The sequence below is a fragment of the Papio anubis genome, chromosome 5, assembly GCF_008728515.1.
Source record: "Papio anubis isolate 15944 chromosome 5, Panubis1.0, whole genome shotgun sequence".
Lineage (NCBI taxonomy): Eukaryota > Metazoa > Chordata > Mammalia > Primates > Cercopithecidae > Papio > Papio anubis.
Genome location: NC_044980.1, coordinates 9,836,851 through 9,859,835, shown reverse-complemented (window position 1 = coordinate 9,859,835; position 22,985 = coordinate 9,836,851). Strand labels below are relative to the sequence as shown.

The following is a 22,985-nucleotide window of genomic DNA, read 5'->3' as shown; positions in this document are numbered from 1 at the left end:
TGAAATGTGTGTATGGAGTGGGGAATGCAAGACCAGTGTATGCTATGTGCATTTCCACGTGTGCCCTGATGCACAAAGAGTTGCGCAGCACTGAGTTAGACAACAAATAGAGAAGCCAAGGTGGTGGTGGTGAGTGTGGAGTTCAGTGGAGGGGCAGAAAGAGAGAAATGAGGTTGCAGTTTTGGCACCGGTAAGCATCTGCAGGTGGTGATGGTGGTGAGTCTGGAGCTCAGTGCAGGGGCAGAAATAAATGGGGTTGCAGACTTGTCACCCGTAAGCATCTGCATGATAGTTGTCCACACGGGGCTCCATGTGACTATCTATGGGAAGTCTGGATACAGAAGAAGGCCAAGTAAGCCGTGGGATACTCAAATGTTTATAAATCTAGAAGAGGGCGAACCGCCAAGCTGACAGAGTGAGCAGCCAGGGTGGCCAGAGAACTGGAGGGTAAGGCAGTGATGTGGCACCTCTGGACGAGCAAAAGAGGAGGGCGATGGCCAGCTACATCAAGTGCCACTAAGAGCTCAAGTAGAATGAAAGTGGAAAATGACAGTTGGATCTGGCAGCACAGAAGTTGTAAGTGACTTCCACAAAAGGACCTCCCATGGTTGAGGACAGCGCTGCAGAGCTTGATGAAAACCAGACAAACTGGACTGGAGGGAGTGACAAGAGATGAGCTCAACCTCCTTGAACAGTTGTCAAAGGGAAAAGTACAGTCAAGAGAGGGGTTGTGTTTCCTTCGCTAGAGAGATTAATCCTGTCTGAATGCGAATCCAGCAAGGGCAGTGTGGAAGTTAACAGCAGTTGCAAAGCACTGGGGCAGGCGGGAACAACACGATCCAAGACACAAGAGCCAGGCATCAGCCACGGCAACAGGAAGATGATGGTGAAAACCAAAAGTGTCTGAGACTGGTCTCAATTTAGGAAGTTTGTTTTGCCAAGGTTGAGGATGTGCAGTGACACACCCTCAGGAGGTTCTGATGACATGTGCCCAGGGTGGCCAGGTAACAGCTTGGTTTTATACATTTGAGGGAGACATGAGACATCAATCAATACATAATATGTAGGTTGCCTCTTTAGGAGGTAAAATGTGAAGTGGGGACACCCGGGTCATAGGTACATTTAAAGGTTTTCTGATAGGCAATTGGTTGAGAGTTATCTAAACACCTGGACTCAATAGAGGGGAATGTCCGGGTTGCATTACGGAGTTCTGGAGACCAAGGTGTTATCATGCAGATGAAGCCGGGAATACACTGCAAATGTTTCTTATCAGACCTAAAGAGTCGTCTATTATAGGGTCTCCGTGCGAATATTTGTGAGGCCATGTTTGACTTCCACTTCGCAGCAAGGGCTGAACTAGTTTTTCACGACAACTTAGAAGGCCACCAGCGGAGTTGACGGTCCATCCGTTGGCTGCGGCGCTTAGAATTTTATTTCTGGTCCATACCGGAGGAGGGCAGCGCTGGCCCTCACTCGGAAAGCAGGCTCTCCCCTCGCATCCTCTTTTAACAAATTCCTGCTCTCTCGACCCCCGTCGCTGCCATCTGGGCTCGCCTTTCCGCCCTTCATTAGGCCCTGCCGTGGCGGGGGCTGAGGGCCTCAGGGGACGGTTGCGTCCCCGCCGGGACGCCCTGGCCCTAGCCCGCATGTGGGGCGCCGTCACCCCGCCGTCGCCGCATAGCCAGGAGACTGGCTGAGCGCGTTCGCTGCAGGAGGCATCGTCAGCTAGATCCTGCTTAACTTCCCGCAGCCAGCCGAGGACCCCGCCTCCCTCTGCTTCCTTCTCCCTCTCACTCCCCCACCCCTCTCTCCCTTCCCTCCGCCGCCCCCGCCGCCCCCGCCGCCCCCGCCGCCCCCGCCCTCGGCCACAGCGTCCCACGTGGCGCGGCCGGCTGCGCAAGCTCCGTATACGTGACTCGCGGCCCGGCGGGGCGGGCGGGCCGCGGTGACGTCAGTGCGCACGTCGTGGGTGGGCTTAGCTGCGCCACGTCGGCGCCCGGCGGCCGCGCCCCCTTAACGGCAGTGGCACTCTCTCGGTTCTCGCGGCCCCGGCGCCCCACGCGCGCGCACGTCGCTTTCCCGCCCGCTCGCCTCCCGGAGCTCACACCCGCGCTCACTCGCGCACTCCCGCCTGGCCCGAGAACCGCGCCGCCGCCTCGGCCCCGCGGAAGCCCCGCCGCGCCATGTCTTCGCCTCCCGAAGGGAAACTAGAGACTAAAGCTGGACACCCGCCCGCCGGTACTGACTCGTTTCCCCTTTCTCTCCACGCGCGGGTGCCGGGGGCGGGCTCGAACCCGGGGGCGCCGGGCGGGGGCTCCGCGGGGAGGGCCCCGGCGGGCGCTGAGACTTGGTCCGGGCCCTGATGTCCGCCCGAGGGGCGCGGGCCGCAGAGAGCTCGGGCGCCCAGGCCCGGGACGAGCCCGCCTGAGCTTCGGTCCGGCTTGCCGGCGGCGGAGACGCGTTTCTTCCTAAGGCGCGCGGGCCGCCGCGTACCTGTGCGATTGCGCGCGGGCTCCGGTGCCTTGGGCGAACCCAGTTGCACAACTTGTAACAAAGTTTTGGCGGATAATATTTACTTAGAAGGTACAAGTACAGATGTCTAGAAAGAAAATAACAGAAACAATGAAAAGTCAGTGGTGGTAATATCATGGTAATGATTAATTAGAGGCTGCCAGCGTTTCATACCGATTCAAGAACCAAGGAGCGGAAATAATTTTTATCATTAATCACTCAATATGACTTTCACCGCCAGTTTCTTCCACATCCAGATTTTTTTTTTTCCCCCAAAGGTGCTTTTTCTCTTTTTGAGCAAATCCTAAACTTCTGAGCCAAGGAAGTTAACGCCAGGAAAGAGCGGTCTGTCTTAGAACCTAGGGATCTAAGCAGCCTTCATGCTCCTGCGACCACCTCTTCTCTCTGGGCACGGTTCCTGTTTGCACTTTGGACTCTCTCCAGACGGGTCTGTTTCCGTTTCTACTCTCCTTTCCAGTGGCATTCGGCCCATATGGAGGGACACTGGTGAGAAGATCAAAGGCCTTGGGTCTCAGAAGCCAAGTCACCTCAATGTGTGGATGCGTGGGGTTCTTTTAGAGTCTTAATAGCACACCTTAGTGTCATAAACTCAGTCTTCTAGGAACAGAAGTCTTTGAGAAACATGGCTTCTTTTGGTGGCACATTTGTGCCATTTTCTTGTTACAATAAAGATTCCTGGCCGGGCGCGGTGGCTCACTCCTGTAATCCCAGCACTTTGGGAGGCCGAGGAGGGTGGATCACTTGAGGTCAGGAGTTCAAGACTAGCCTGGCTAACGTGGTGAAAGCCCGTCTCTACTAAAAGTACAAAAATTAGCTGGGCGTGGTGGCGGGCGCCTGTAATCCCAGCTATTCAGGAGGCCGAGGCGAAAGAATGACTTGAACCAGGGAGGCAGAGGTTGTAGTGAGCCAAGATTGAGCCAAAGCACTCCAGCCTTGGCGACAACGCGAGCGAGACTCCATCTCAAACAAACAAACAAACAAACAAACAAAAAAATTACCATTATCCTTCTCTGCTGTCCTCTACTGTAGGGCGGGAATTCCTTGCCCCAGCACAACGAATAGGAGCGGTTCTTTAAATATGTTGCAGTCCAGAGTAGGCAATATTTTTCGGTGGTAATGGAAGCTCTCTACGACAAAACTAACTGGCACTAGAAAAGAAAAATGTCTAACTGATGCCAGAGAACTTAAGAGGCATGGGTTTTAGAAAATCATTCCACTGGGTGGAAAATGGGCTTTGGGGGAATTTGTGTTGCATTGGTTTTAAGGAAAAAAGAAAAAAAAGTACCTCAAAGGGAGATTTTTTTTTAATGGGATTTCCTTTAAGGATAACTGACTTCTATTCTACCACAGCGGGTCCCTGTCCCCCATGGGGAGGAGCACCTTGATTTCCACCTGGGGCAGGGCTGCCTCCAGGAACTGCCCTGGCCCTCCGCTCTCCAGGACCTGGGTTACATTAAAGCACATCTATTGGAATGATACAGAACCAAAGTACAGTAATTAAATTGCATACAGAGCTATACCCATGGAGGATTTCTTTGTTTTGTTTTTTGTTTTGTTTTATTACTTTTTTTTTGAAACAGAGTCTCACTCTGTCACCTAGGCTGGAGTGCAGTGGCATGATCTTGGCTCACTTCTACCTCCGCCTCCTGGGTTCAAGAGATTCTCCTGTGTCAGCCTCCCGAGTAGCTGGGATTACAGGCACCTGCCACCATGCCTGGCTAATTTTTGTATTTTTAGTAGAGACCGGGTTTTGCCATGTTGGCCAGACTGGTCTCGAACTCCTGACCTCAGGTGATCCACCCGCCTCAGCCTTCCAAAGTGCCCATATGGAGATTTTTAAGGTCAGAGGTATAAACTGTACATACTCACTCCCTGGGAAAAATTTCTTGCTGGACTCTGGTTTTCTTTTGACTGCAGAGTAAACAGCTAGGCTTTGTGAATTACAGAGTAAGTAGCTTATTTACCCCTCAGGAGGGAAGAGGCAGCTTATTTGTGCTAGTGTAGCAGTGAGCTTGGGTTCTGAGTTTGAGGACATCACTTCACGCTTCACTGGGAGTCAGTTTTTCTCCTTTATGAAATGCGAGGTTTGGGCCTCGGGGCAAGTCGCAAGGAGGGGCTGCGTTTGCTGCCATGACTCTCCTGGCCCTCTTCAGCGTCAGGGTACCAGCACTGTTCATCCCACAGGTAAACTCCTCTAGTGACTTCAGGGCAGCTCCTTTAGACTTATGGGGTGAGCTCTTGGCTTGTGGCTGTCACCGTCTGTCATCTGTCTCCAAGACGATAGTTAAGAGGAGGAGCCTGACGGCAGCACCCCTCAAATGCCAGCAGCACCCCTCAAATGCACTTTCCCAGGTGTTACAGAGGACTGTGTGTGAACCTTTTTTGGCAGGAAGCTCCGGTGTTCTTGTTTAGTCTGGCATTGCCAGACAGTAGGTAGCTCTGAAGGGTAGATAGTTAAAAAAAAAAAAAAAAAAAGGCGGTCCACTGCAATAAAAGATAATCAAGGATTGCCAAGAGCACAGTTCATAAACCAAAATCACTGCCTTAAAAATGTTGAGAATGCTTTCATTAAGTGCTTAAATTGAATAACAGACTTGTGCCTCAGTGCTCAATCAGAAATAATAAAATTCTCTTACAGTGACTATCTTAATGTTCTTTTGTGTCTTCTCTTTATTGCTGTCTGGCCCATATCTCCTCCTGTACATTCCTGCAATCCCCTTGTTTTCCTTCGTGCTCTAACCTTTGCCTGTCGTCTTCTTGCTTCTGGGGTTGGGTCTTCTCCATCTCTTTATTCCCTGGGGCAGCACAAAATACTTAATAAGCGCTCCTGAGTTTCCCCAGGGCCTCTTCTCACCCCTCACTGCCCCCATAGCATACCTGGCCCACAAGTTCCTTGGCTCTGAGCGCTCTCTACTGTGCACAGGGATGCAGGTGGTCCTCTCAGCCGGTTCAGGCAGCAGACTGTGGAAACACTAATGAAGTTTGTTCAGTGTCACAATGTGCTGACACACTTCTAAGCACTTGGCACGTTTAACTCATGAAATCAGCAGTCATCTTACTGTTGAGATACCGAGCACAGTGCCATTTAAAAACGTGACCCAGAGCCGAGTGTGGTGGCTCACGCCTGTAATCCCAGCACTTTGGGAGACGCGAGTGGGGAGAGCACCTGAGGTCAGGAGTTCAAGACTAGCCTGGCCAACATGGTGAAACCCCGTCTCTACCAAAAATACAAAATTAGGTGTGGTGATGGGTGCCTGTAATCCCAGCTACTCTGGAGACTGAGGCAGGAGAATCTCTTGAACCTGGGAGACAGAGGTTGTGGTGAGCCAGGATCACGCCACTGGACTCCAGCCTGGGCGAGAAGAGCGAAAACTTAGTCTGAAAAAAAAAAAACCTTACCCAACTGTTTGGACTATCTGTTGCCAACTCGCCTGAGCTAGTGACCTAGTGGGAGCAGCTAGAAAGGCTGTTGCCTTTTGGAACTTCAGCAACCCGTCGGACGACTCTATCACTGGCCAGGTGCCTCCTCCCAAGGTGGGAGACGAATGAGGCAGTTTGTAAAGGCTTCTGAAGAGTGTTAGAGAAAGGTGCCGTGCAAATACAGGTATTGTTATTTACAAGTGATGGATGGCACTGCATCACGTCCTGGCAAATGTGCTGTCGTCTGCAGTCCTCTGTAAAAGTAATCCAGCCTTAATGATTTGAGACCTCAGCACTGCTCCTGACTACAAAATCTTTGCAGAGAAATGGGATGAGACTGCTTGTTTGATGAGTTATTGCAAATGCAGATTAGCAAAGTTAGAATTAGCGAGATTCTGTTTCATCTAACAGCAGTCATAGTATTCCATAGCAGAAAGGGGCACCTAATTATAAGCCTTGCTGTTACTCATTTCTGCCAGTCTTTGTGAGTCTGTGGCAGTGAGATGGGTAAAATTTCTTTGTTAAATACATTTTGCTGGCCCCATTCCCCTCCATTTCCCAGTGGAGCCAAAACCATGTGTCAGTAGAGTTCTCATAAATCTGCTACATGATAGCTTTGAATGTTACTAATCTTACATATGGTTTTCTTTGAAAAGCAGACTCTACATCCCCTCTCAAAGTGAATTAAATGGAAATATAAGCACAGTTGTATTTGTTTCAAGTAAAATGGAAAATAGACCATGTTACTTTTTTTAGTAACTTCAAAGTAACTTAGTTCTTATACTAATTGATCCCTCAGACATGAGTTAAGGATGCCTTTCAAAACTCGAGTGTAATTCCCCCTGAATTTTCTCCCTGAATTATCTCCCTGCAGAAAGACTTTCAGATTATCGATTGCTAGAAACGGAAGACTAATTTGTCTTCTATTAGCCCTGCGGTCACAGATTTGCTAAGCATAGTCCCAGTGTCAACCAGTCAGGACCATAGATTGAAGGGTCCAGATAAGAGGTCTGCTCTTGTTCCCAACATGCCAAGGAAAACAAGACCCCTTAGTTAGCACGGTTTTAAGAAGATTTCTGTCAAGACAGCCCCTGGCATTTCGCCTCTTCCCTAGCCTTTTTTTTTTTTTTTTTTTTTTTTCCTCCAGACAGGGTCTCACTCAGTCTTGAGTGCAGTGGCATGACCTTGGCTCACTGTCACCTTGGCCACCTGGGCTCAAGAGATCTTCTCACCTCAGTGTGCTGAGTAGCTGGGACTACAGGTGTGCACTATCATACCCAGCTAATTTGTGTACTTTATGTAGACACGAGGTTTTACTATGTTGCCTAGTCAGGTCTCAAACTCCTGGGCTCAAGCGATGCGCCCACCTTGGCCTCCCAAAGTGTTGGGACTCCAGGCATGAGCCACCACGCCCAACCTTCTCTAGCCATTTTTGGTTATCTGTGCCTTCTCATGTCTTTGGTGAGTGTCCTTTTCATTTCGACCAGTGCCCTGTGCATTCTTACTTGGTTATGTGACTGCTTTCCCCTTCCCAGCTTCAGAAATCTTTTTTGTTTCTTTTTTTTTTTTTTTTTTTTGAGATGGAGTCTCGCTCTGTCACCCAGGCTGGAGTGCAGTGGCCGGATCTCAGCTCACTGCAAGCTCCGCCTCCTGGGTTCACGCCATTCTCCTGCCTCAGCCTCCCGAGTAGCTGGGACTACAGGCGCCCGCCACCTCGCCCGGCTAGTTTTTTGTATTTTTTAGTAGAGATGGGGTTTCACCGTGTTAGCCAGGATGGTCTCGATCTCCTGACCTCGTGATCCACCCATCTCGGCCTCCCAAAGTGCTGGGATTACAGGCTTGAGCCACCGCGCCCGGCCAATCTTTTTTGTTTCTATAGAGAATATTCACTTTTGTATAAAGTACTAGATTAGGTATAGAAAATGGTACTTCGTCTTGTAACAAACAACCTAAATTCTCAGTGGCCGAACTAATCCAAGTTTATTTCTGTCCTGGGGGGAGGTCTTCTTAACAAAGAACAATTCAGAGGCCCAGACACCCCCTGCTGCATAACACTAGCTTTTCAATGTGTGGCTGCTGCAGAGGGGATGAGTGTAGGTCACCGTGCTGGGGTCTGTATGGTGTGGCCCGCAAGTGGTGTGCATCATCACATCAGTTTCCTATGGCTGCTGTACCAAATCACAATACACTTAGTGGTTTTAAATAACACAGTTTTATTATGTTACAGTTCTAGAGGTGAGACGTCCCAGATGGGTCTCACTGGGCTAAAATCAAGGTATCCACAGGGTGACTGGTTCCTTCTGGATGCTCAGGGGAGAATCCATTTTCTTGCCTTTTCCAGCTTCTAGAGGCCGCCTGCTTTCCTTGGTTCATGGCCCCTTCCTCCACAAGCCAAGGAAAGCTTCTTCAAAGGCAGCAATGACCAGTCACATCCTCACATTGCACACTCGGATCCCTGATTCTTCTGCCTCCCTCTTTCACATTTAGAGACCCTTGAGATTACATGGGCCCATCTGGGTAATCCAAAATAATCTCTTCACCTTCACAGTCTGTGATTCTAAGCACAGAATAGCAGTTTCCCTTCTTTCTTCCTCAGCTTAAGGTCAGCTGATTAGCAACTGTAATTCCATCTACAACCTTCATTTCCCCTGGCCATGTAGCCCAGCACACTTACAGGTTCCAGAGTAGGGGAACATGATGACATGATGCTGCCCACCAAAGTCACTTTTCCCCATATGGTTGGGCAGGACCCAGTTTGATGCCCCCCATCCAACTACGGGGAAGCCGGGAGTGGGACTGGCGAACACCTGACTAGTCCTTGCCTCAGCCAACTCCCAATGCCAGCTTTTTCAAAGCACCTCCAGGCAGCAGATCCTACTTTCCCCTAAACTTTCTGAAATCATCCTCCCTATACTCAAGGATATACATGTAGCTGCTCCATGTACCTCCCAGCTTGAAAGGGGCCCAGTCAGCTGTCCGGCAGGGTGCCCGTCCTGGCCCAGTCGGTACTGAATTTGTCCTTTGGGTCAAAAACCATGTCATGGATGGAACACACACTGCTGTGGAAGATAGAGTCAGGCATTACTACTTCAGAGTCAAAGCTCCATGGCCCAGGGGGGGTCCCACTATGTCTCTGAACTTCATTCTTTAACAGAGTTGCTCCATGTAATTTAAGAGCCTTCTCACCTTCACAGTCTATGATTCTGAGCACAGAATAAATAGCAGTATGAAGCCAACAAGAGTGCAAATTCAGGAATGTATCTGGGGCTCCGGCTCATTTTTTAGCACAAACCATTACTTCTAGCTTATGTGTGCACACGTGAAAGCTCCTGTAAGGGCTCCACTTGGTCTGGGGGCAAGGTTCTCATTGGGGTTTTCAATAACTTGTATCTGTTATTGGGCCAGACTGTCAGCACTCACTCTCTGCGTACGTTCTTACCGCCTCTCACCTCTTTATCCTCTCCACTTTTTAGGGTTCCCACCTTCAGGTGCATGGGCTTCCATAAACGTGAGTCTCCACTTGCCAGTGATTTTCCTCTCTCCTGGTGGAGTCATTCTTCTTAACTAAGATAAGCCATAGTCTCTTGCTCTGTTCACATTGGGAAGTTCTACCCACCTAATCTCACCAACCCCTTTGCTTACCTGCCAATACATTGCTCTACCTAAAATCCTGTGGTTTAATCATAACCTGCAGCAGTGGTGGTTTTCTGTTTTCCACCGGAACAGTCCTCAGAACCTTTCATCTCTTCTTTTAGGTAGAAGAGCTTCCCTTTGAATAATATTTCAATAACTCTTCTCAGGAAAGAACAAAGGTAGCATATACTTGCGCGTCATGCTCCAGTACCTGCAGTGAATGCTTTTGGGACATTTGTGTGAATTAACAGCCCTTCCTAGCCCCCTGCTGTAAACCGCTCCCTGGTTCATGGGACTCTTCCGGTATTTCCCCTTTCTTCTTCCCGCCGTAGCATTTTCTAGTGTGCTATTGAGCCCTAGCAGATAGCAAGCCACCAGTGACTCCGTCTTACAGCCAGGCATCCTGACACCTGAGGATGGATGCTTGGCCCAGGATCCCATGTAGTCATTTGCTTCCCTGGTGTTTGCTTACCTCCCGGATGTGACCATGGGTAAAGCTTCCTCCACTCCCCTTCCCATTTGGGCGGGCAACTGCTCTGTAGAGAGTTTTTCATTTCAAACTCACCTTCCCTTATCTAGGTAGTGTAATAACCTGGCCCTATCTGTAGGCCGTTCCTTTGAGTTACTCTCAGAAGCCATGGTGCTGTTTCCTGGAAGGAGTCTGAGCAAGGAAAGGCTTACCTATGATTAAGGGTGGAACCCAGTCTGCTGCTTGCCAGCTGTGCGATTTGGGGCCACTGGCTTCCGCTTCTCCCTGCCTCAGGATCTACTCCGTGGGGCTGCTGTACAGTGGAAAGATGCGTGGACTCCACGTGGTTAGAGCAGTGCCTGGCACAGAGTGGTGATGAAGAGAAGTTGGATCTGTAATTCTCCAGAAGCTTCCTCACTTAGGTGCTGATGTAGTGACAGAGGTCCTGGTGGTGATCAGCACCACGGTGGGCAGGTGCTTTACAGGGCATGGCCTTCATTCCCCAGCAACCCATAGGGCAGTGCTCTTTAAGGAACTGCTGTGAAGAGAGGGTGAAGAACTGGAAAAGCACCAACGATTTGAGGACTCTAGAGGCCTCTGTAAGTACTAAATGTTAAATTAAAAACCCGTTTAAGACTAGCTAACAGTCGAGCACATCCTGTGTGCCAGACCCTGTTGGAGGCATTTCATGTGTGCTAACTCATGTAATCCTCAGTTGGCCCTGAGAGAGGGGAACATTGTCACCCTTTCTTCATAGGTGGAAGACCCTGAGGCACAGAGAGCTTCAGCAACTTGCCCACACACAGCCACACACACACACACAAACACATACGTAGGCACACATGTGCACAGGCACATGCACACACAGGCAGAACTGGGATTTGAACCCAAGATTCTGGCTCCAGCATCTGTGTTCTTAGCCGCTGCACAGCATTTCTGCTAAGAGGAAGCTTATTCTTTACATTCAAAGCTCTCATTTGAATAACAACCACCACAACAAAAATCTAAGGTTTTTCTGTTTCTCCTAAAAATACTTATTTGCAAATCATTCTGCAAAGATTTCTGCAAAAGTAATTCTGCTTTTGTAGTTTTACAAATGAAGAGTTCTAGAGACAGTGATGCAACAATCACAATAAATATGTGCTGTCATATTTTTTGGCAGTATTGCAAGTTAAAATGAACCTGTCTCAGCTTTGAGTTATTATGATTATTGCCACTTTTTATTGCTACATTAATCACCAAACATACTGAGAGGGATTAATGAAGTTAATTGTTTTTAGAAACTAAATTAAATGCAAGTGCTAATGCTGGGTGACTGAGCCCTGACATTGTGTGCTTATTTCAGTGGAGGAGTGGACAGGCTGCTCTGCAGGAGCTGCGGAAGACTTGATCATTTCAAATGTCACCTTGACATTCATCATTAGTTTTCTTTGTAGTTAGTTGCACAGCTCTTTTTATTTTTACTTTATGAACACATCTGTAAGTTATAGTTTAAAAGTTTTACGTGTGCCAAGTTGAAAAGATTCAGAGATCATTTTTAAATGGGCATCTGTATTATTGGTTCATCCTGCCTTAACAAAATACCACAGACTGGGTGGCTTAAACCACAGACATTTATTTCTCCCAGCTTGGGAGGCCGAAGTCCACGATCAAGGTGTCGGCAGCCCTGCTTTCTCCTGAGGCCTCTCTCCTGGTCTTGCAGACGGCACTTTCTTGCTGTTTCCTCACAGGCCGTTTCTTTGTGTGTGCACATCCCCGGTGTCTCTCCTATAAAGACACCATTTCTATTATATTAGAGCCCTACCTCAATTCCTTATTTTAACTTGATTATCTTTTAAAGACCCTCTGTCCAAATACAATTGCAATTTAAGGGTATGTCAGGACTTCAACCTATGAATTTTGGGGGTATACTATTCAGCCCATAATAGCATCTTTCATCAATTTCTGATGAGCATGGGAAAGAGGTGGGATAGAGCGGGGAGGAAAATTAATTTTTAAAGAGCATTTAGTGGGACAGTTCTTCTAAGGTCTTCCTTGGGCCCAAAACATTCATAACTCTGAGATCCTATGCTTCAAGAGAGTGGAAAATGACCCTAAGGTGTAGATAATTGTATTTTCAGTCTCCATTTCTGATTGGGAGGCCAACTATGTAGGCTGGGAAATCTTAGATTAAAAAGCTGCCTGCAAATGGTAGTTCTCTTCTGTTTTGTCTTTGGCTTTTTGCTTTTTTAAAAAAATTGGACCTTGAAGTGAAAGGAATTCCTAGAAACCCAAAACGAAGAAAGAACTGAAATTCAGACCTTTAGCATGAGAGGTGGGCCCACAGGAGGCAGGGAATAGCCAAGGCTGGATGCTCAGAGGCCACACCCCTGGGGAAAGGGTGGAAGAGGGAAACCTGCCCAGTGGCCCTGGGAGGGCCAGGAAGCCGGGCTGTGTCAGCCTGGGCTCTACATGGGGACAGAAGTCTCCTTGAGAATTTGTAAACAAAGGTTTGCGTTTACATGAGTTCTGTTCATATTTGCACTGTTTGGCAATTTGTCTTCTGAGAAATCTGCCTTGAAAAGGATTTTCAGACACCCATACTCCTGACTTGACAAAAACACATGTAGCATCTCCCCAGAGGGTTGCTGTCATCACAGGCCCCATAAGATCCTTACTGGTAAAGCCCAGTGAAGACAGATTCCTCCTCCACAGTCTCCCAGGACAAGAGCAAGAATCCACAGACAAAAACAGACAGCAGAATTAGACTCCAGAGGACTTTAGAAAATCAAATAATTGGATATATAACTAAAATGATTATATAAAGGAATTGAACGCACAAGAAAAGAATAAGACCCCATCAGATACAGACCTAGTGAATTTGAGACAAAAGCTCTAGATTTTAAAAAAATGATTAAAAATACAATGATTAAAAATCAATTGATGGGATATAGAGCATATTTTTGAGAGAATTACTGAACAGGATTCTGTTTCCTTCTGCCCCAAGTAGAATCTCCTCTCTGTTGATAAGAGGTGCAGGCAGCGGGGAGATGTTAGTTCTAAACCCAAGCCAGCAGAGGAATGGTTTAAACACAGTTCTTCATTTTCCTTGCTCTCTTTTGCCCTTTTCTAACAGCCAGCTGCTGGGGCAGTGCTGGTCCTGGGAGCAAATGTCACCATCTCCCTCCAGTCAGGGGCTGACAGAGTCTTCCAGGGAAATGGAAGACCAGTAAACCTGAAGCATGTAAGCCCCAGGCTGCCTCTCCCATTCTCCTTCCCGTTCATCAGCGGCATAAAGAAACTTGGCCTGGACTTTTGTGACTCAGCAGGGTCCACCCCAATTTAAAATGCCAGAGGACATGGTGTGGCAAGTTGACTGTATCATGATGTTAGCCATCTTGTGGCAGAGACTTGAAGGGTAAAGCTCAGTAAGGCCTGCACCCAGAGCCTCAGGGGCCAATGACTGCAAGGAAAACAGCCCTGCTTTCTAGCCAGCACCCCACCCTCCCGAACACCTCTCTCTCAACAGTCTGAGGAGGTTTATCTCCTTTCTGCAGATGAAGCAGGGAGTCTTTGAGAATCTGAGACTCTAGTCTGAGACCACATAGCTAAGGGCGTGGAGGAACGTGCTGACCCCAAAACACATGCTGGTGGCTACCATGTGAGGCTGGCTTTTTGGATATAGGGCCAGCCAGCTTTTCCAAATTCTGTTCCATGGAACACTGTGGTCTTGATGGAGGATAACTGGTATTATACCAAAAAAAAAAAAAAAACGTTGTGTGGTCAGATAGGCTGGGGAGAGCCGGCATGCGCTATGCCTGCCGTAAGTCTTCCTCATGCAGGGTAGCACACTAAGGGCCAAGAAGGTCTCCCTTGGGGAAACCTATTTAATTTTGTTCAACCTAGCATTTCCCACTCTTATTAGATCCTAGGTCACCCTACCCCTTACAACACAGTATTAACATATTAGCCATAAAGGAATTGCAAATCAAACCACAATAAGAGACCACATCACACCCATTAGGATGGCTATAATTAAAAAGACACACAATAGCAAGTGTTGGGAACATGTGGAGAATTGGAACCCACACACTGGTGGGAATGTGAAATAGTGTGGAGGCTTTGGAAGACAGCTTGGTGGTTTTCAGAAGGATAAATTCAGAGTTACCATGTGGCCTGGCAGTTCCATTTCTCGGTATATACTCAAGGAAATGAAAACATATGTCCATACAAAAACTTGTGTGTCAGTTCTTCATAGCTGCATTGTTCATAATAGCCAAAAAAGTAGAAACAACACAAATGTCTAATTGACAAGTGGAGAGATACAATGTGATATATCCATGCAATAGAATATTATTTGACAAGAAGAGGAATGAGATACTTACATGTGCTATAACATGGAGGAACCTTGAAAATACGCTAAGTGCACGGAGCTAGTCACCAAAGGCCACATATTTTATAATTCCACTTATATCAGATGTCCAGAATAAGCACGTTCAGGTGACTGACGGCCTGGAGTTGGGAGGGGTGGAATGGAGGGTGACTGTTCATGGGTATGGGGTTTCTGTTTGGGGTGATGAAAATCTCCTAAAACTGATTATGGCAATGGTTGTACAATTCTGAATGCACTCAAAGCCATTGAATTACACCATTTAAATGAGTGAATTGTATTCTACATGACTTACGTATCAATAAAGCTGTTTTTTGAAACTAAGTTAACATTGGCCAGCAGTAGGCTTTCACAGCACAGTTTGGGTAAAGCTGCAGTAGAAGTTTTGTTGCCAATTGCCTGGGCTCTGTGAAGGCACAGTAGCTGTCCGATGTCACCCATCACCATATCACCCCATCAAAAACATCTTCGATATTTGAGAAGGTAAATTTCAGAGGGGAGGGTTGAGGTGAGCCCTTGTGTTGAGGCTGTGGAGAACTGAAAGCAGCAGCCATGCTCTTTGTGTAGTTTGTGCCCTGGTTACATGGCTGCTCTTACAAAATACTTGAAAGGTGACCAAATAGAAAAGCAAGAGCCTTGGAAAGTTTCTGAGCAGATCTATAGTAAGAGATTATGCTGAGTGCTGTATCATTTTGAATTTACCCCGACAGCCTTGACCTTCCCTAGTTAATCATTGTCATTGCCAGATTCTCCAGACTAACTTGTGGCCATTGAGCAACCAAAACCTTTCCAACTGGTCCCCCTGATCCACAGGCAGCCCCATTTCCACATTAATCCCACTCTGTCTGTTTTCATTTCAGTGAAAGCTGGTGGAATGCGAATTGTGCAGAAACACCCACATACTGGAGACACCAAAGAAGAGAAAGACAAGGATGACCAGGAATGGGAAAGCCCCAGGTGGGACGATGCTGGTGACTTGAGCATGTTTCCCAAAAACCGTATTCAGTTAAACGTTAACATTTGTTCTCTGTTCTATGATTCTGATAACTCCCGGGCTATGTGGGGCCCTGTTCTGTGTATTTTTCCCTTCCTAATCAGGGAGGAGGGGGCTTTGTTCTCAGGGGAGAAATAGAGCCCCTAGAGGTCCTCTTCCCTGACCAGTTCCCACGAGCCCACCCTGTTCCCACCCCACATCCAGGGCTGGTGCCCCGTCTGTCTGCACAGTTAGAGACCTACCTCCACCTGCCCAGGTGCCTGGGTGTAGCCAGTATACCTGCCTTCCCGGAAGCCAGGGCAGGCCAAGCCAAGCAGGAGCAACTGCCTGTGGCCCCTTCGTTTTCTGATGGTGGACACAGCTGCCCGCCACCCTCTCCCCAAGGCTAGACCACCAGAGTGGACAAAGTAGGCAAATTCTTGCACCTGTGAGTCTTTTGTACTCCAGGTTTCTGTTGTCATCCCAGAGAAACAAATACTAACAATTTCTGGGCAGTAGTTTGCAACTTAGGCTTCCATACTGAAATCACATGGAGACCCTTGAGAATTGCCACACTGGTTGAACCTCAGGGGTGGACCTGTCTGTCTGTGGAGCCGGGGCAAAAACTTCTGATTTAAGAATGGTTAAAGCATTTCCTCCCTCAGATCATCAGCCAGATCTAGAATTACAAGGCCATGCCCTTATGAGGACTGGGTGTCCTTATATGATACCTCTGCTCCCAACCCTCCTGGGGCCTGCACAGGGGTCTCCTTGCAGACCCCTCCTCCCACACTCAACACCTATTTTCCTTAAAGGTTCAGATTTCCAGTTGGGTTCAGGGAGCTTGAAAGGAATCCATTTCCCTCGACTTTGCAATATGCAAACAGGCACCACTAACACACCTCTGCAGGAACTCGTCCACATAGAAGAAAACACTAGAGCTCTCTACTTATAGCTTGTCTCCAGATGATGTCTCGGCCAGAAGAGGAGAGGGTGTGGAAAGGGAAAGAGGCTGTGGAAAGAAGCTAACCTTGATTCCTGCGGATTAGGTGCATGCTTTTATTTCATTTCATTCCAGCAATCCTGAATAGTAGGTGGTATTCTCCCCAGTTTGTGCACGAGGAAAAAGAACCCCAAAGAGGATATCAGCTTGCCCGTATCATGCATCTTGCTAGGTAATGGAGCAGGAATTGCAACCCAGTTCTCATGCAGTGTTCAGTGGGCTGGGCTTCCAAATGGGTACTTGCCAAGAGCAGGCACCCACATGAGGAAGTGGTACATGTTCTTGGTAACCCTGCCTGTCTGCTTCTAAGTAGCCTTCCCCATTGAGTATTGTCTATAAAACCTCAGACAGTATGAGTTATGGAGCGGCCATGTGAGGGAAGGACAGCATTTTGGGTGACGTTTCTGAGTGATTATTAGTGATTATTGTCCATTTTAAATCATGAGATTAGCAGTGTAAAGATTTAGTCCCAGTTCTGGTTTTAAAAGAAGGCAGTTTAAAGAAAGTGCTAGAATTTTCCGGGCATGGTGGCTCACGCCAGTAATCCCAGCACTTTGGAAGGCCGAGGTGGGTGGATCACTTGAGGTCAGGGGTGCGAGACCAGCCTGGCCAACATGGGGAAACCCCGTCTCTACTAAAATACAAAATCAGTCAGGTGTGGTGGCATGTGCCTGTAATCCCAGCTACTCGGGAGGCAGGAGAATCACCTGAACCCGGGAGGCGGAGGTTACAGTGAGCCAAGATCGTGCCACTGCACTCCAGCTGTGGCAACAGAACGAAACTCCCATCTCACAAAAAGAAAAAAAAAGAAAACACTAGAATTATTTTTCTCATTGACTGTGTTCACAAAGCTGTGTTTGGAACATAACAGCATCAGCAGCTCTCCTATAAGTTCACAGTTGTATATCTGAAAGTCTTACAGCCTGGCTTATTTTGGAATGGAGAAATTTGGGGGTTTAGGAGGATAATACTGCTTTTAGGAGAATAAAACCTTGCACATACCACATAGCACCCCCAGTGGGGTCTGAGGCAGCATATTGTAATCTGTATGTGATGTTCAAACCGAATTAGATAATTTTTTTAAATTTAGGGACTCATGTCACTTCAGGTTAAGTTTTGCCTCAGTATAACTTATTAGGAAACCTTCCATTTTCCAAGCATTCTGGAGTTTGGGAATTGAGGCTAAGAGTGTGTAAGCTTGTAGTAATTTCCCTCTAAGAAACCTAGGGTGTCGTTGCCCTTCTTCAGAACCACCTGTTTCCCTAAGGAAGAAAGAGGGCAAGAGATAACGCCTTGCCTGGAAGAAAGAGTCCTGGAAAGTTAATGAAACACATGCTTTTCTTGGTGAGTTTAAGTGGAATAAGGTCCCAACAGCTAGTTCCCTGCCTAACACAGTGTCAATACAATGAGAGGTAGGAATTTATTAGCAAGTTTAGAAATAAGGACAGAACAGTCCACTAGTTTTCTTTGTATTGATTTTTTTCATGAGTTGAAATGTAGCTTTTCTAGCAGATGAGCAATTTAAATAAATAAGCCAGAGGATGAACGGTTGAAGAAGAAAGATGGAGCACTCCAACACTGTAGATTGTAGCATCTTATTTACCTTAAAGATTTGTTCTCTATCTCTAGAGAACCAGATATTTTGAAGCAGGCCCACTGCAGGGTATGGTTTGCAAAGCACATCAGCAAGGCTTTTGTTGATATTGTTCCCTGCAGCCAAATTGCTAGGATACATTCCTGATGAGTGTGTTAGCACTTGTCCTCTTGACTTTTGGCTTGGCTGTTTACTGCTGTGGGTTAAACAACTTGACACAGCATTTACAGAATGGGGTAAGCCTGTGTATACTCTTCAGCTATTGATGTAAGGTGCCAAAATAGCCCTTTCTAACACACTCCACCAGGCCTGGTACTCTGTGTAATAGTTTACTTTTACCACCATGCACTCCCAGTCCCCATTTCTCTGGTGGGCTGATTGAATAATCATAATTAATCATCATCATCACTCATTCTTACACAGAGTGCAATGAGCTTGGCCATGTTCTAACTGCTGTGTTCATATTAATTCATTTGGTCTGTGCTACTACTCACTTTGTCATCATCCCTATCTCAGAGCCGGTTATTATTGGCCATTACTCCCATTCTGAATTACTACTCTCTCTTCAACAGCTCTGAGAGTGAAGTGACTTTTCCAAGGGCACATGGTAAGTGGCAGCGCCAGCATTCCAGCGCTGGTGGCAGTTTCCGGATTCCCTACGCTCCTCCACAAGGCTTTGCTTACCCATTGAGCTCTTGTTTTGTGCTGGGCACTTGCTAAGTGCTTCACGTTGTATTTAATGCTCACTGCACCCATAAGTTGGTATTACTGTGCCCATTATAGAGATGAAGAAAGCAAGGCTTAGGAAGGTTTCCAACCTAATGATATGTAATCAGTCATTGGCCTGGCCAGGGTTTAGCCTTGAGTCTGTCTTGATTTGGAAGCCCTTGCCGCTGATATGTCACATAAGTCCCTGGATCCACAGAGACTACAATCCTGATCTCTGTGTAAATGAAACTTATTGATTCTGGGGTTGCCCATAACCTTGTCTGTGCTCCTGAAACCCATAATCCTACCCTTTTCATGCCTCATCATCAGTAGATGCTCTAATTATCACTTTACAGTAAGGTTTCAGGGGACTGGACTGGTTTTACTTTAGGTATGGAAAAGCCTACTTACTTGCAGAATGTATAAAACACTTAATTATCCTCTTGGAAATGTCTTATGGCATATGTGACTTTCCTATCCACATTACGCTGATACTAAAATTTTATATTTTGTAATTTTGATCCCAGTGTTGTTCAGATATGAAAATGAGTACCTAACACCAAATGCCAGTTTCCTCCTTAGCCGTAGATGTACATTTGCAACACTTCCTTTTCCTTGCCAGACATTTAAGACTAGTTTTAAATTTACTGAATCATCTCTGGTGGCTTCCTTCCCCATTAATTGGAAAATCAAGTACTGATTACAGAGAAAAGGGACAAATGAAAGATTAAAGATGTTATTGTGTTGACAGGAAAAAAAAACCTGAAACTTTTACTAGTAGTTATTTTTCTTGCAATTGTTTATGCAACTCTTATTCCCTTGAATCTTGTAGCTTTCCACAGACTTAAACATAATTTCTTATGCTTCCGAGTTGTTTTGAGATGCTGTGTTAAAAAAAAAATAGAGCCAAAATGTGAAAACGCTGCCAAAGAATTTCCATCAACCTGAGTTCTAGTTACTGGTGGCTCTTCATGTCCAGGAAGAGTAATAGCCTTCATTATTATTAGCTAATACTTCCCTGTGTGGCTGCTTGGTTCCGTCTCAGAGCTGACCCAATTAAGGAAAGTGGTGGTTTTCAAGCCTTTTGTCAAGTGTCATAGATGAAGTAGCCAGTTTCATTATGTAAAGGAGAGACCGCAGACATAGAATGGACTTCAAGAGTCAGGGTTCACTACAGAAAACAGTTGAATGTCAAACAGTTACTGACATTCTGCCATAAACTGGGCTTGGTACGAGATATTAAGAAGGAATGGGTAACAGAAGGGGTAAACCAGAAAAGAACAGGTTTGGTCACTGACAAGTGGTGGATGGGAAAGGGGGGAAGGAAGGGAGAAACTGGAATGGGGAATAAGGAACAGTTCTTCCCTGAGCTTGGCTTTTTGCATAGTTCTGACCTAGAACCACGGCACTGTTTCACATACCTGACGAGTAAGCCAACAATTCACATCAACCAAGAGGTGGGAGGGACCCAAAATGGCACACAAGCACTGACGGATTGAAGGGAATGGGAAATGCAATTGCTTGATGTAACCAAATTGAGGGGGGTGGGGAGTTATTAAGTAACTTTGGAAAACAACATTTTTAAGTGGTTACTATAAGGCCGAAGACAATAAAGAACTACGCATAAATGGTGTATTTCAGTTAGTAAACAGGCTTCTTAAAGGGCATGGTTTGGCAATTCTGAAATTGCCTTATGTGAATACTAGGATTCAGCAAACAAAGAGCCAAGTTCCTCACTGTCAGAGAAAGAGGTTACAAATAGGAAAGGGAGAAGATCGAAATGAACTTGGTGCTGTTGGATGGGAACTGGAAGTATCTGTATGAACATATGGTTTGGATAGATGGACGGATGGATGGATGGTAGATACAAACATACCTATACAGATATACAGAAATGAATATGGATGAGAGGGTTAGTGTCATACCTGTATTTCCTAGCTTTGTTCACTGAGAGGGCCTGAAGAACTGACACCCATGCAGCCATAAGCATCCCTGTGGCCCAGATTGTGGTGTCTAAACACCATTCCCCAGTCAGAGGAACCAGGGTTCCTTGGAGAAGTAGTTGATTCCAGGCCACGACAGGAAAAATACTAGATGAGCCTGGAATACACTGTAGTGCCAGAACATAAGGAAGTTCTCCAGAAAGGTTTGGGGTGGGGCAGAATGTTACAGAAGCCCAGCTGAAGGATCTCCTTATATGGCCTTAGCTGGAATAATTTGCAACAAAGTCATAATATTGGGGTTTTTTTTTTTTGGTTTTTCTTTTTTTTTTGAGATGGAGTTTCACTCTTGTTGCCCATGCTGGAGTGCAGTGGTGTGATCTCAGCTCACTGCAACCTCTGCCTTCCAGTTTCAAGCAATTCTGCTGCCTTAGCCTCTGAGTAATTGGGATTACAGGCACCTGCCATCACGTCCAGCTAATTTTTTTTGTATTTTTAGTAGAGATGGATTTCACCATGTTGGCTAGGCTGGTCTCGAACTCCTGACCTTGTGATCCACCTGCCTTAGCCTGCCAAAGTGCTGGGATTACAGGCATGAGCCACCAGGCCTGGCCGATAGTGTTAGATTTTAACCGATACGGTAAAATAAATATCCATGAGTCCATACTGATATAAATAATTGAATTAATAAGCCAGGAGAACAGGTAGCTATTTTTTGTAGAAGAACTCCAGTTACTTAATGTGTAAGAAAGGAGGTAACTAGAATATCACCAGGAGGCGAACAGCACAGTAATTGTTGTAGACAAGATCCACTGATGGATGTCAGAATTAATGGGTAAAAGTTTGAGGAAAAACACGGTATTTATGTAGTCAACAGGATATTTGCATAGTCTCAAAGTATCTTCCCCAATATATTTGTTAATTACAAAACAAAATGAAAAGAGTGTCTTTACTGTGGAAGCCATGAGAAGCACATTGTGTACAGTATGAAAACGGAAACAAGGCAGAGGACCACCTTCAGCCTCAACTGGGAAAATGCAGGTTGATTGTCACAAAAAAATACTATAAAAAGCCTTTGCTGCTCTACCTGTGTCTGTGAATGACCACGAAGGTGCAACGTGTGTTTGATTTTGGGGTTACAAATAAATTTTAGCAAGTAGGCAAGTTTACAAAAATGGAATACATAAATAGTAATGATGGACTGAACTTATTGTCTCGCCCTTTATAGAACAGCTTTGCCAACCCTCATTTTAACTTAGTCTGCCTTCAAAAACTAGTCTACTACTTTATAAACAACTTAAGAAACTTACAACAGTATACTTCTAATTACCACTCTACCCACTTTGTGTTTTATCATATACTTCTACCAGTACTATAAAAAATAATGTGCTGGTGATTACTTGACTCCTGGCCCTCCAAGAAAAAAATGTTAAAAGCCCCAATTTGTAGCATTTGTTATTTTTACAGTGTGAATACTCCTACCACAGCCGCCCCTCTCCCCCCACAACCTGCTTTTTTTTGAGATAGGGTCTCATCTTGCCACTCAGGCTGGATTGCAATGGCATGATCCTGGCTCACTGCAGTCTTAACTTCCTGGGCTCAAACGGTCCTCCCATCTTTGCCTCCCAAGTAGCTAGGACTAGAGGTGTGCACCACCACACTCAGCTAATTTTTAAATTTTTTTTGTAGAGACCAGGTCTCACCACATTGCCCAGGCTGGTCTCAAATTCTCAAGCTCAAGCAATCCTCCTACCTCAGCTTCTCAAAGTGCTGGGATTACGGCATGAACCACTGCACCCAGCTACAGCCAATTTTAAACTAACAACATGACATCACTAAACATAGACTTGTGAAGGCATGTATGTGAACAGTCAGCTCTACATGCCAGTGTCAGTCAGCTCCAACACACCACTGACTACAACTTCCACTTATATTGTTATTGTTTTTAATAGTAGCCTTTTAAAGATGTTTAAAGAAAGATAGATACGAAATATCTTTTAAAGATTCATTATGTGCATCTAATGTTCATTCTGTCTGGTGTCCTTTCTTTCTTCCCACCAGGTTTCTATCTGTTTTATTCTCTTTCTGAAAATATTTGTGATAGTAAATGTCTGCTGGAGATGAATTCTTCCAGGTTTTGTCTTTCCAAAAATGTCTTCGTTTTGCTTTTACTTTTGAAAGATGTTTTCACGGCCGGGTAAGGTGGCATTCCATTTTTTCTGGCTTCCATTGTGTACAGTGAGAAGTCAGCCGTAATTCTTGTCATTTTTCTCTGTACGTAATGTTTCTGTTTACCTATTGTTACTTTCAAGATTTTCTCTTTATTTCTGTTTTTCAACAGTGT

General features: G+C 46.1%; 1 protein-coding gene across 3 annotated transcripts in view; it reads left to right on the top strand.

The window, feature by feature from the left end:
* The first annotated feature begins 1,958 nt into the window (after positions 1-1,958).
* Positions 1,959-22,985, top strand: part of DAP (death associated protein) — a 77,981-nt gene continuing 56,954 nt past the window's right edge. The window contains exons 1-3 of one of the 3 annotated variants that reach the window (XM_031666091.1): positions 1,960-2,238; positions 15,284-15,380; positions 18,566-21,013. In XM_031666091.1, the coding sequence (XP_031521951.1) occupies positions 2,184-2,238; positions 15,284-15,380; positions 18,566-18,713 (300 nt within the window). In that variant the 5' untranslated portion in view covers positions 1,960-2,183 and the 3' untranslated portion in view covers positions 18,714-21,013. Of the gene's footprint in view, positions 2,239-15,283; positions 15,381-18,565; positions 21,014-22,985 lie in introns of those variants that run through there. The other 2 variants (XM_017959448.3, XM_003899502.4) reach the window with 2 other exon arrangements.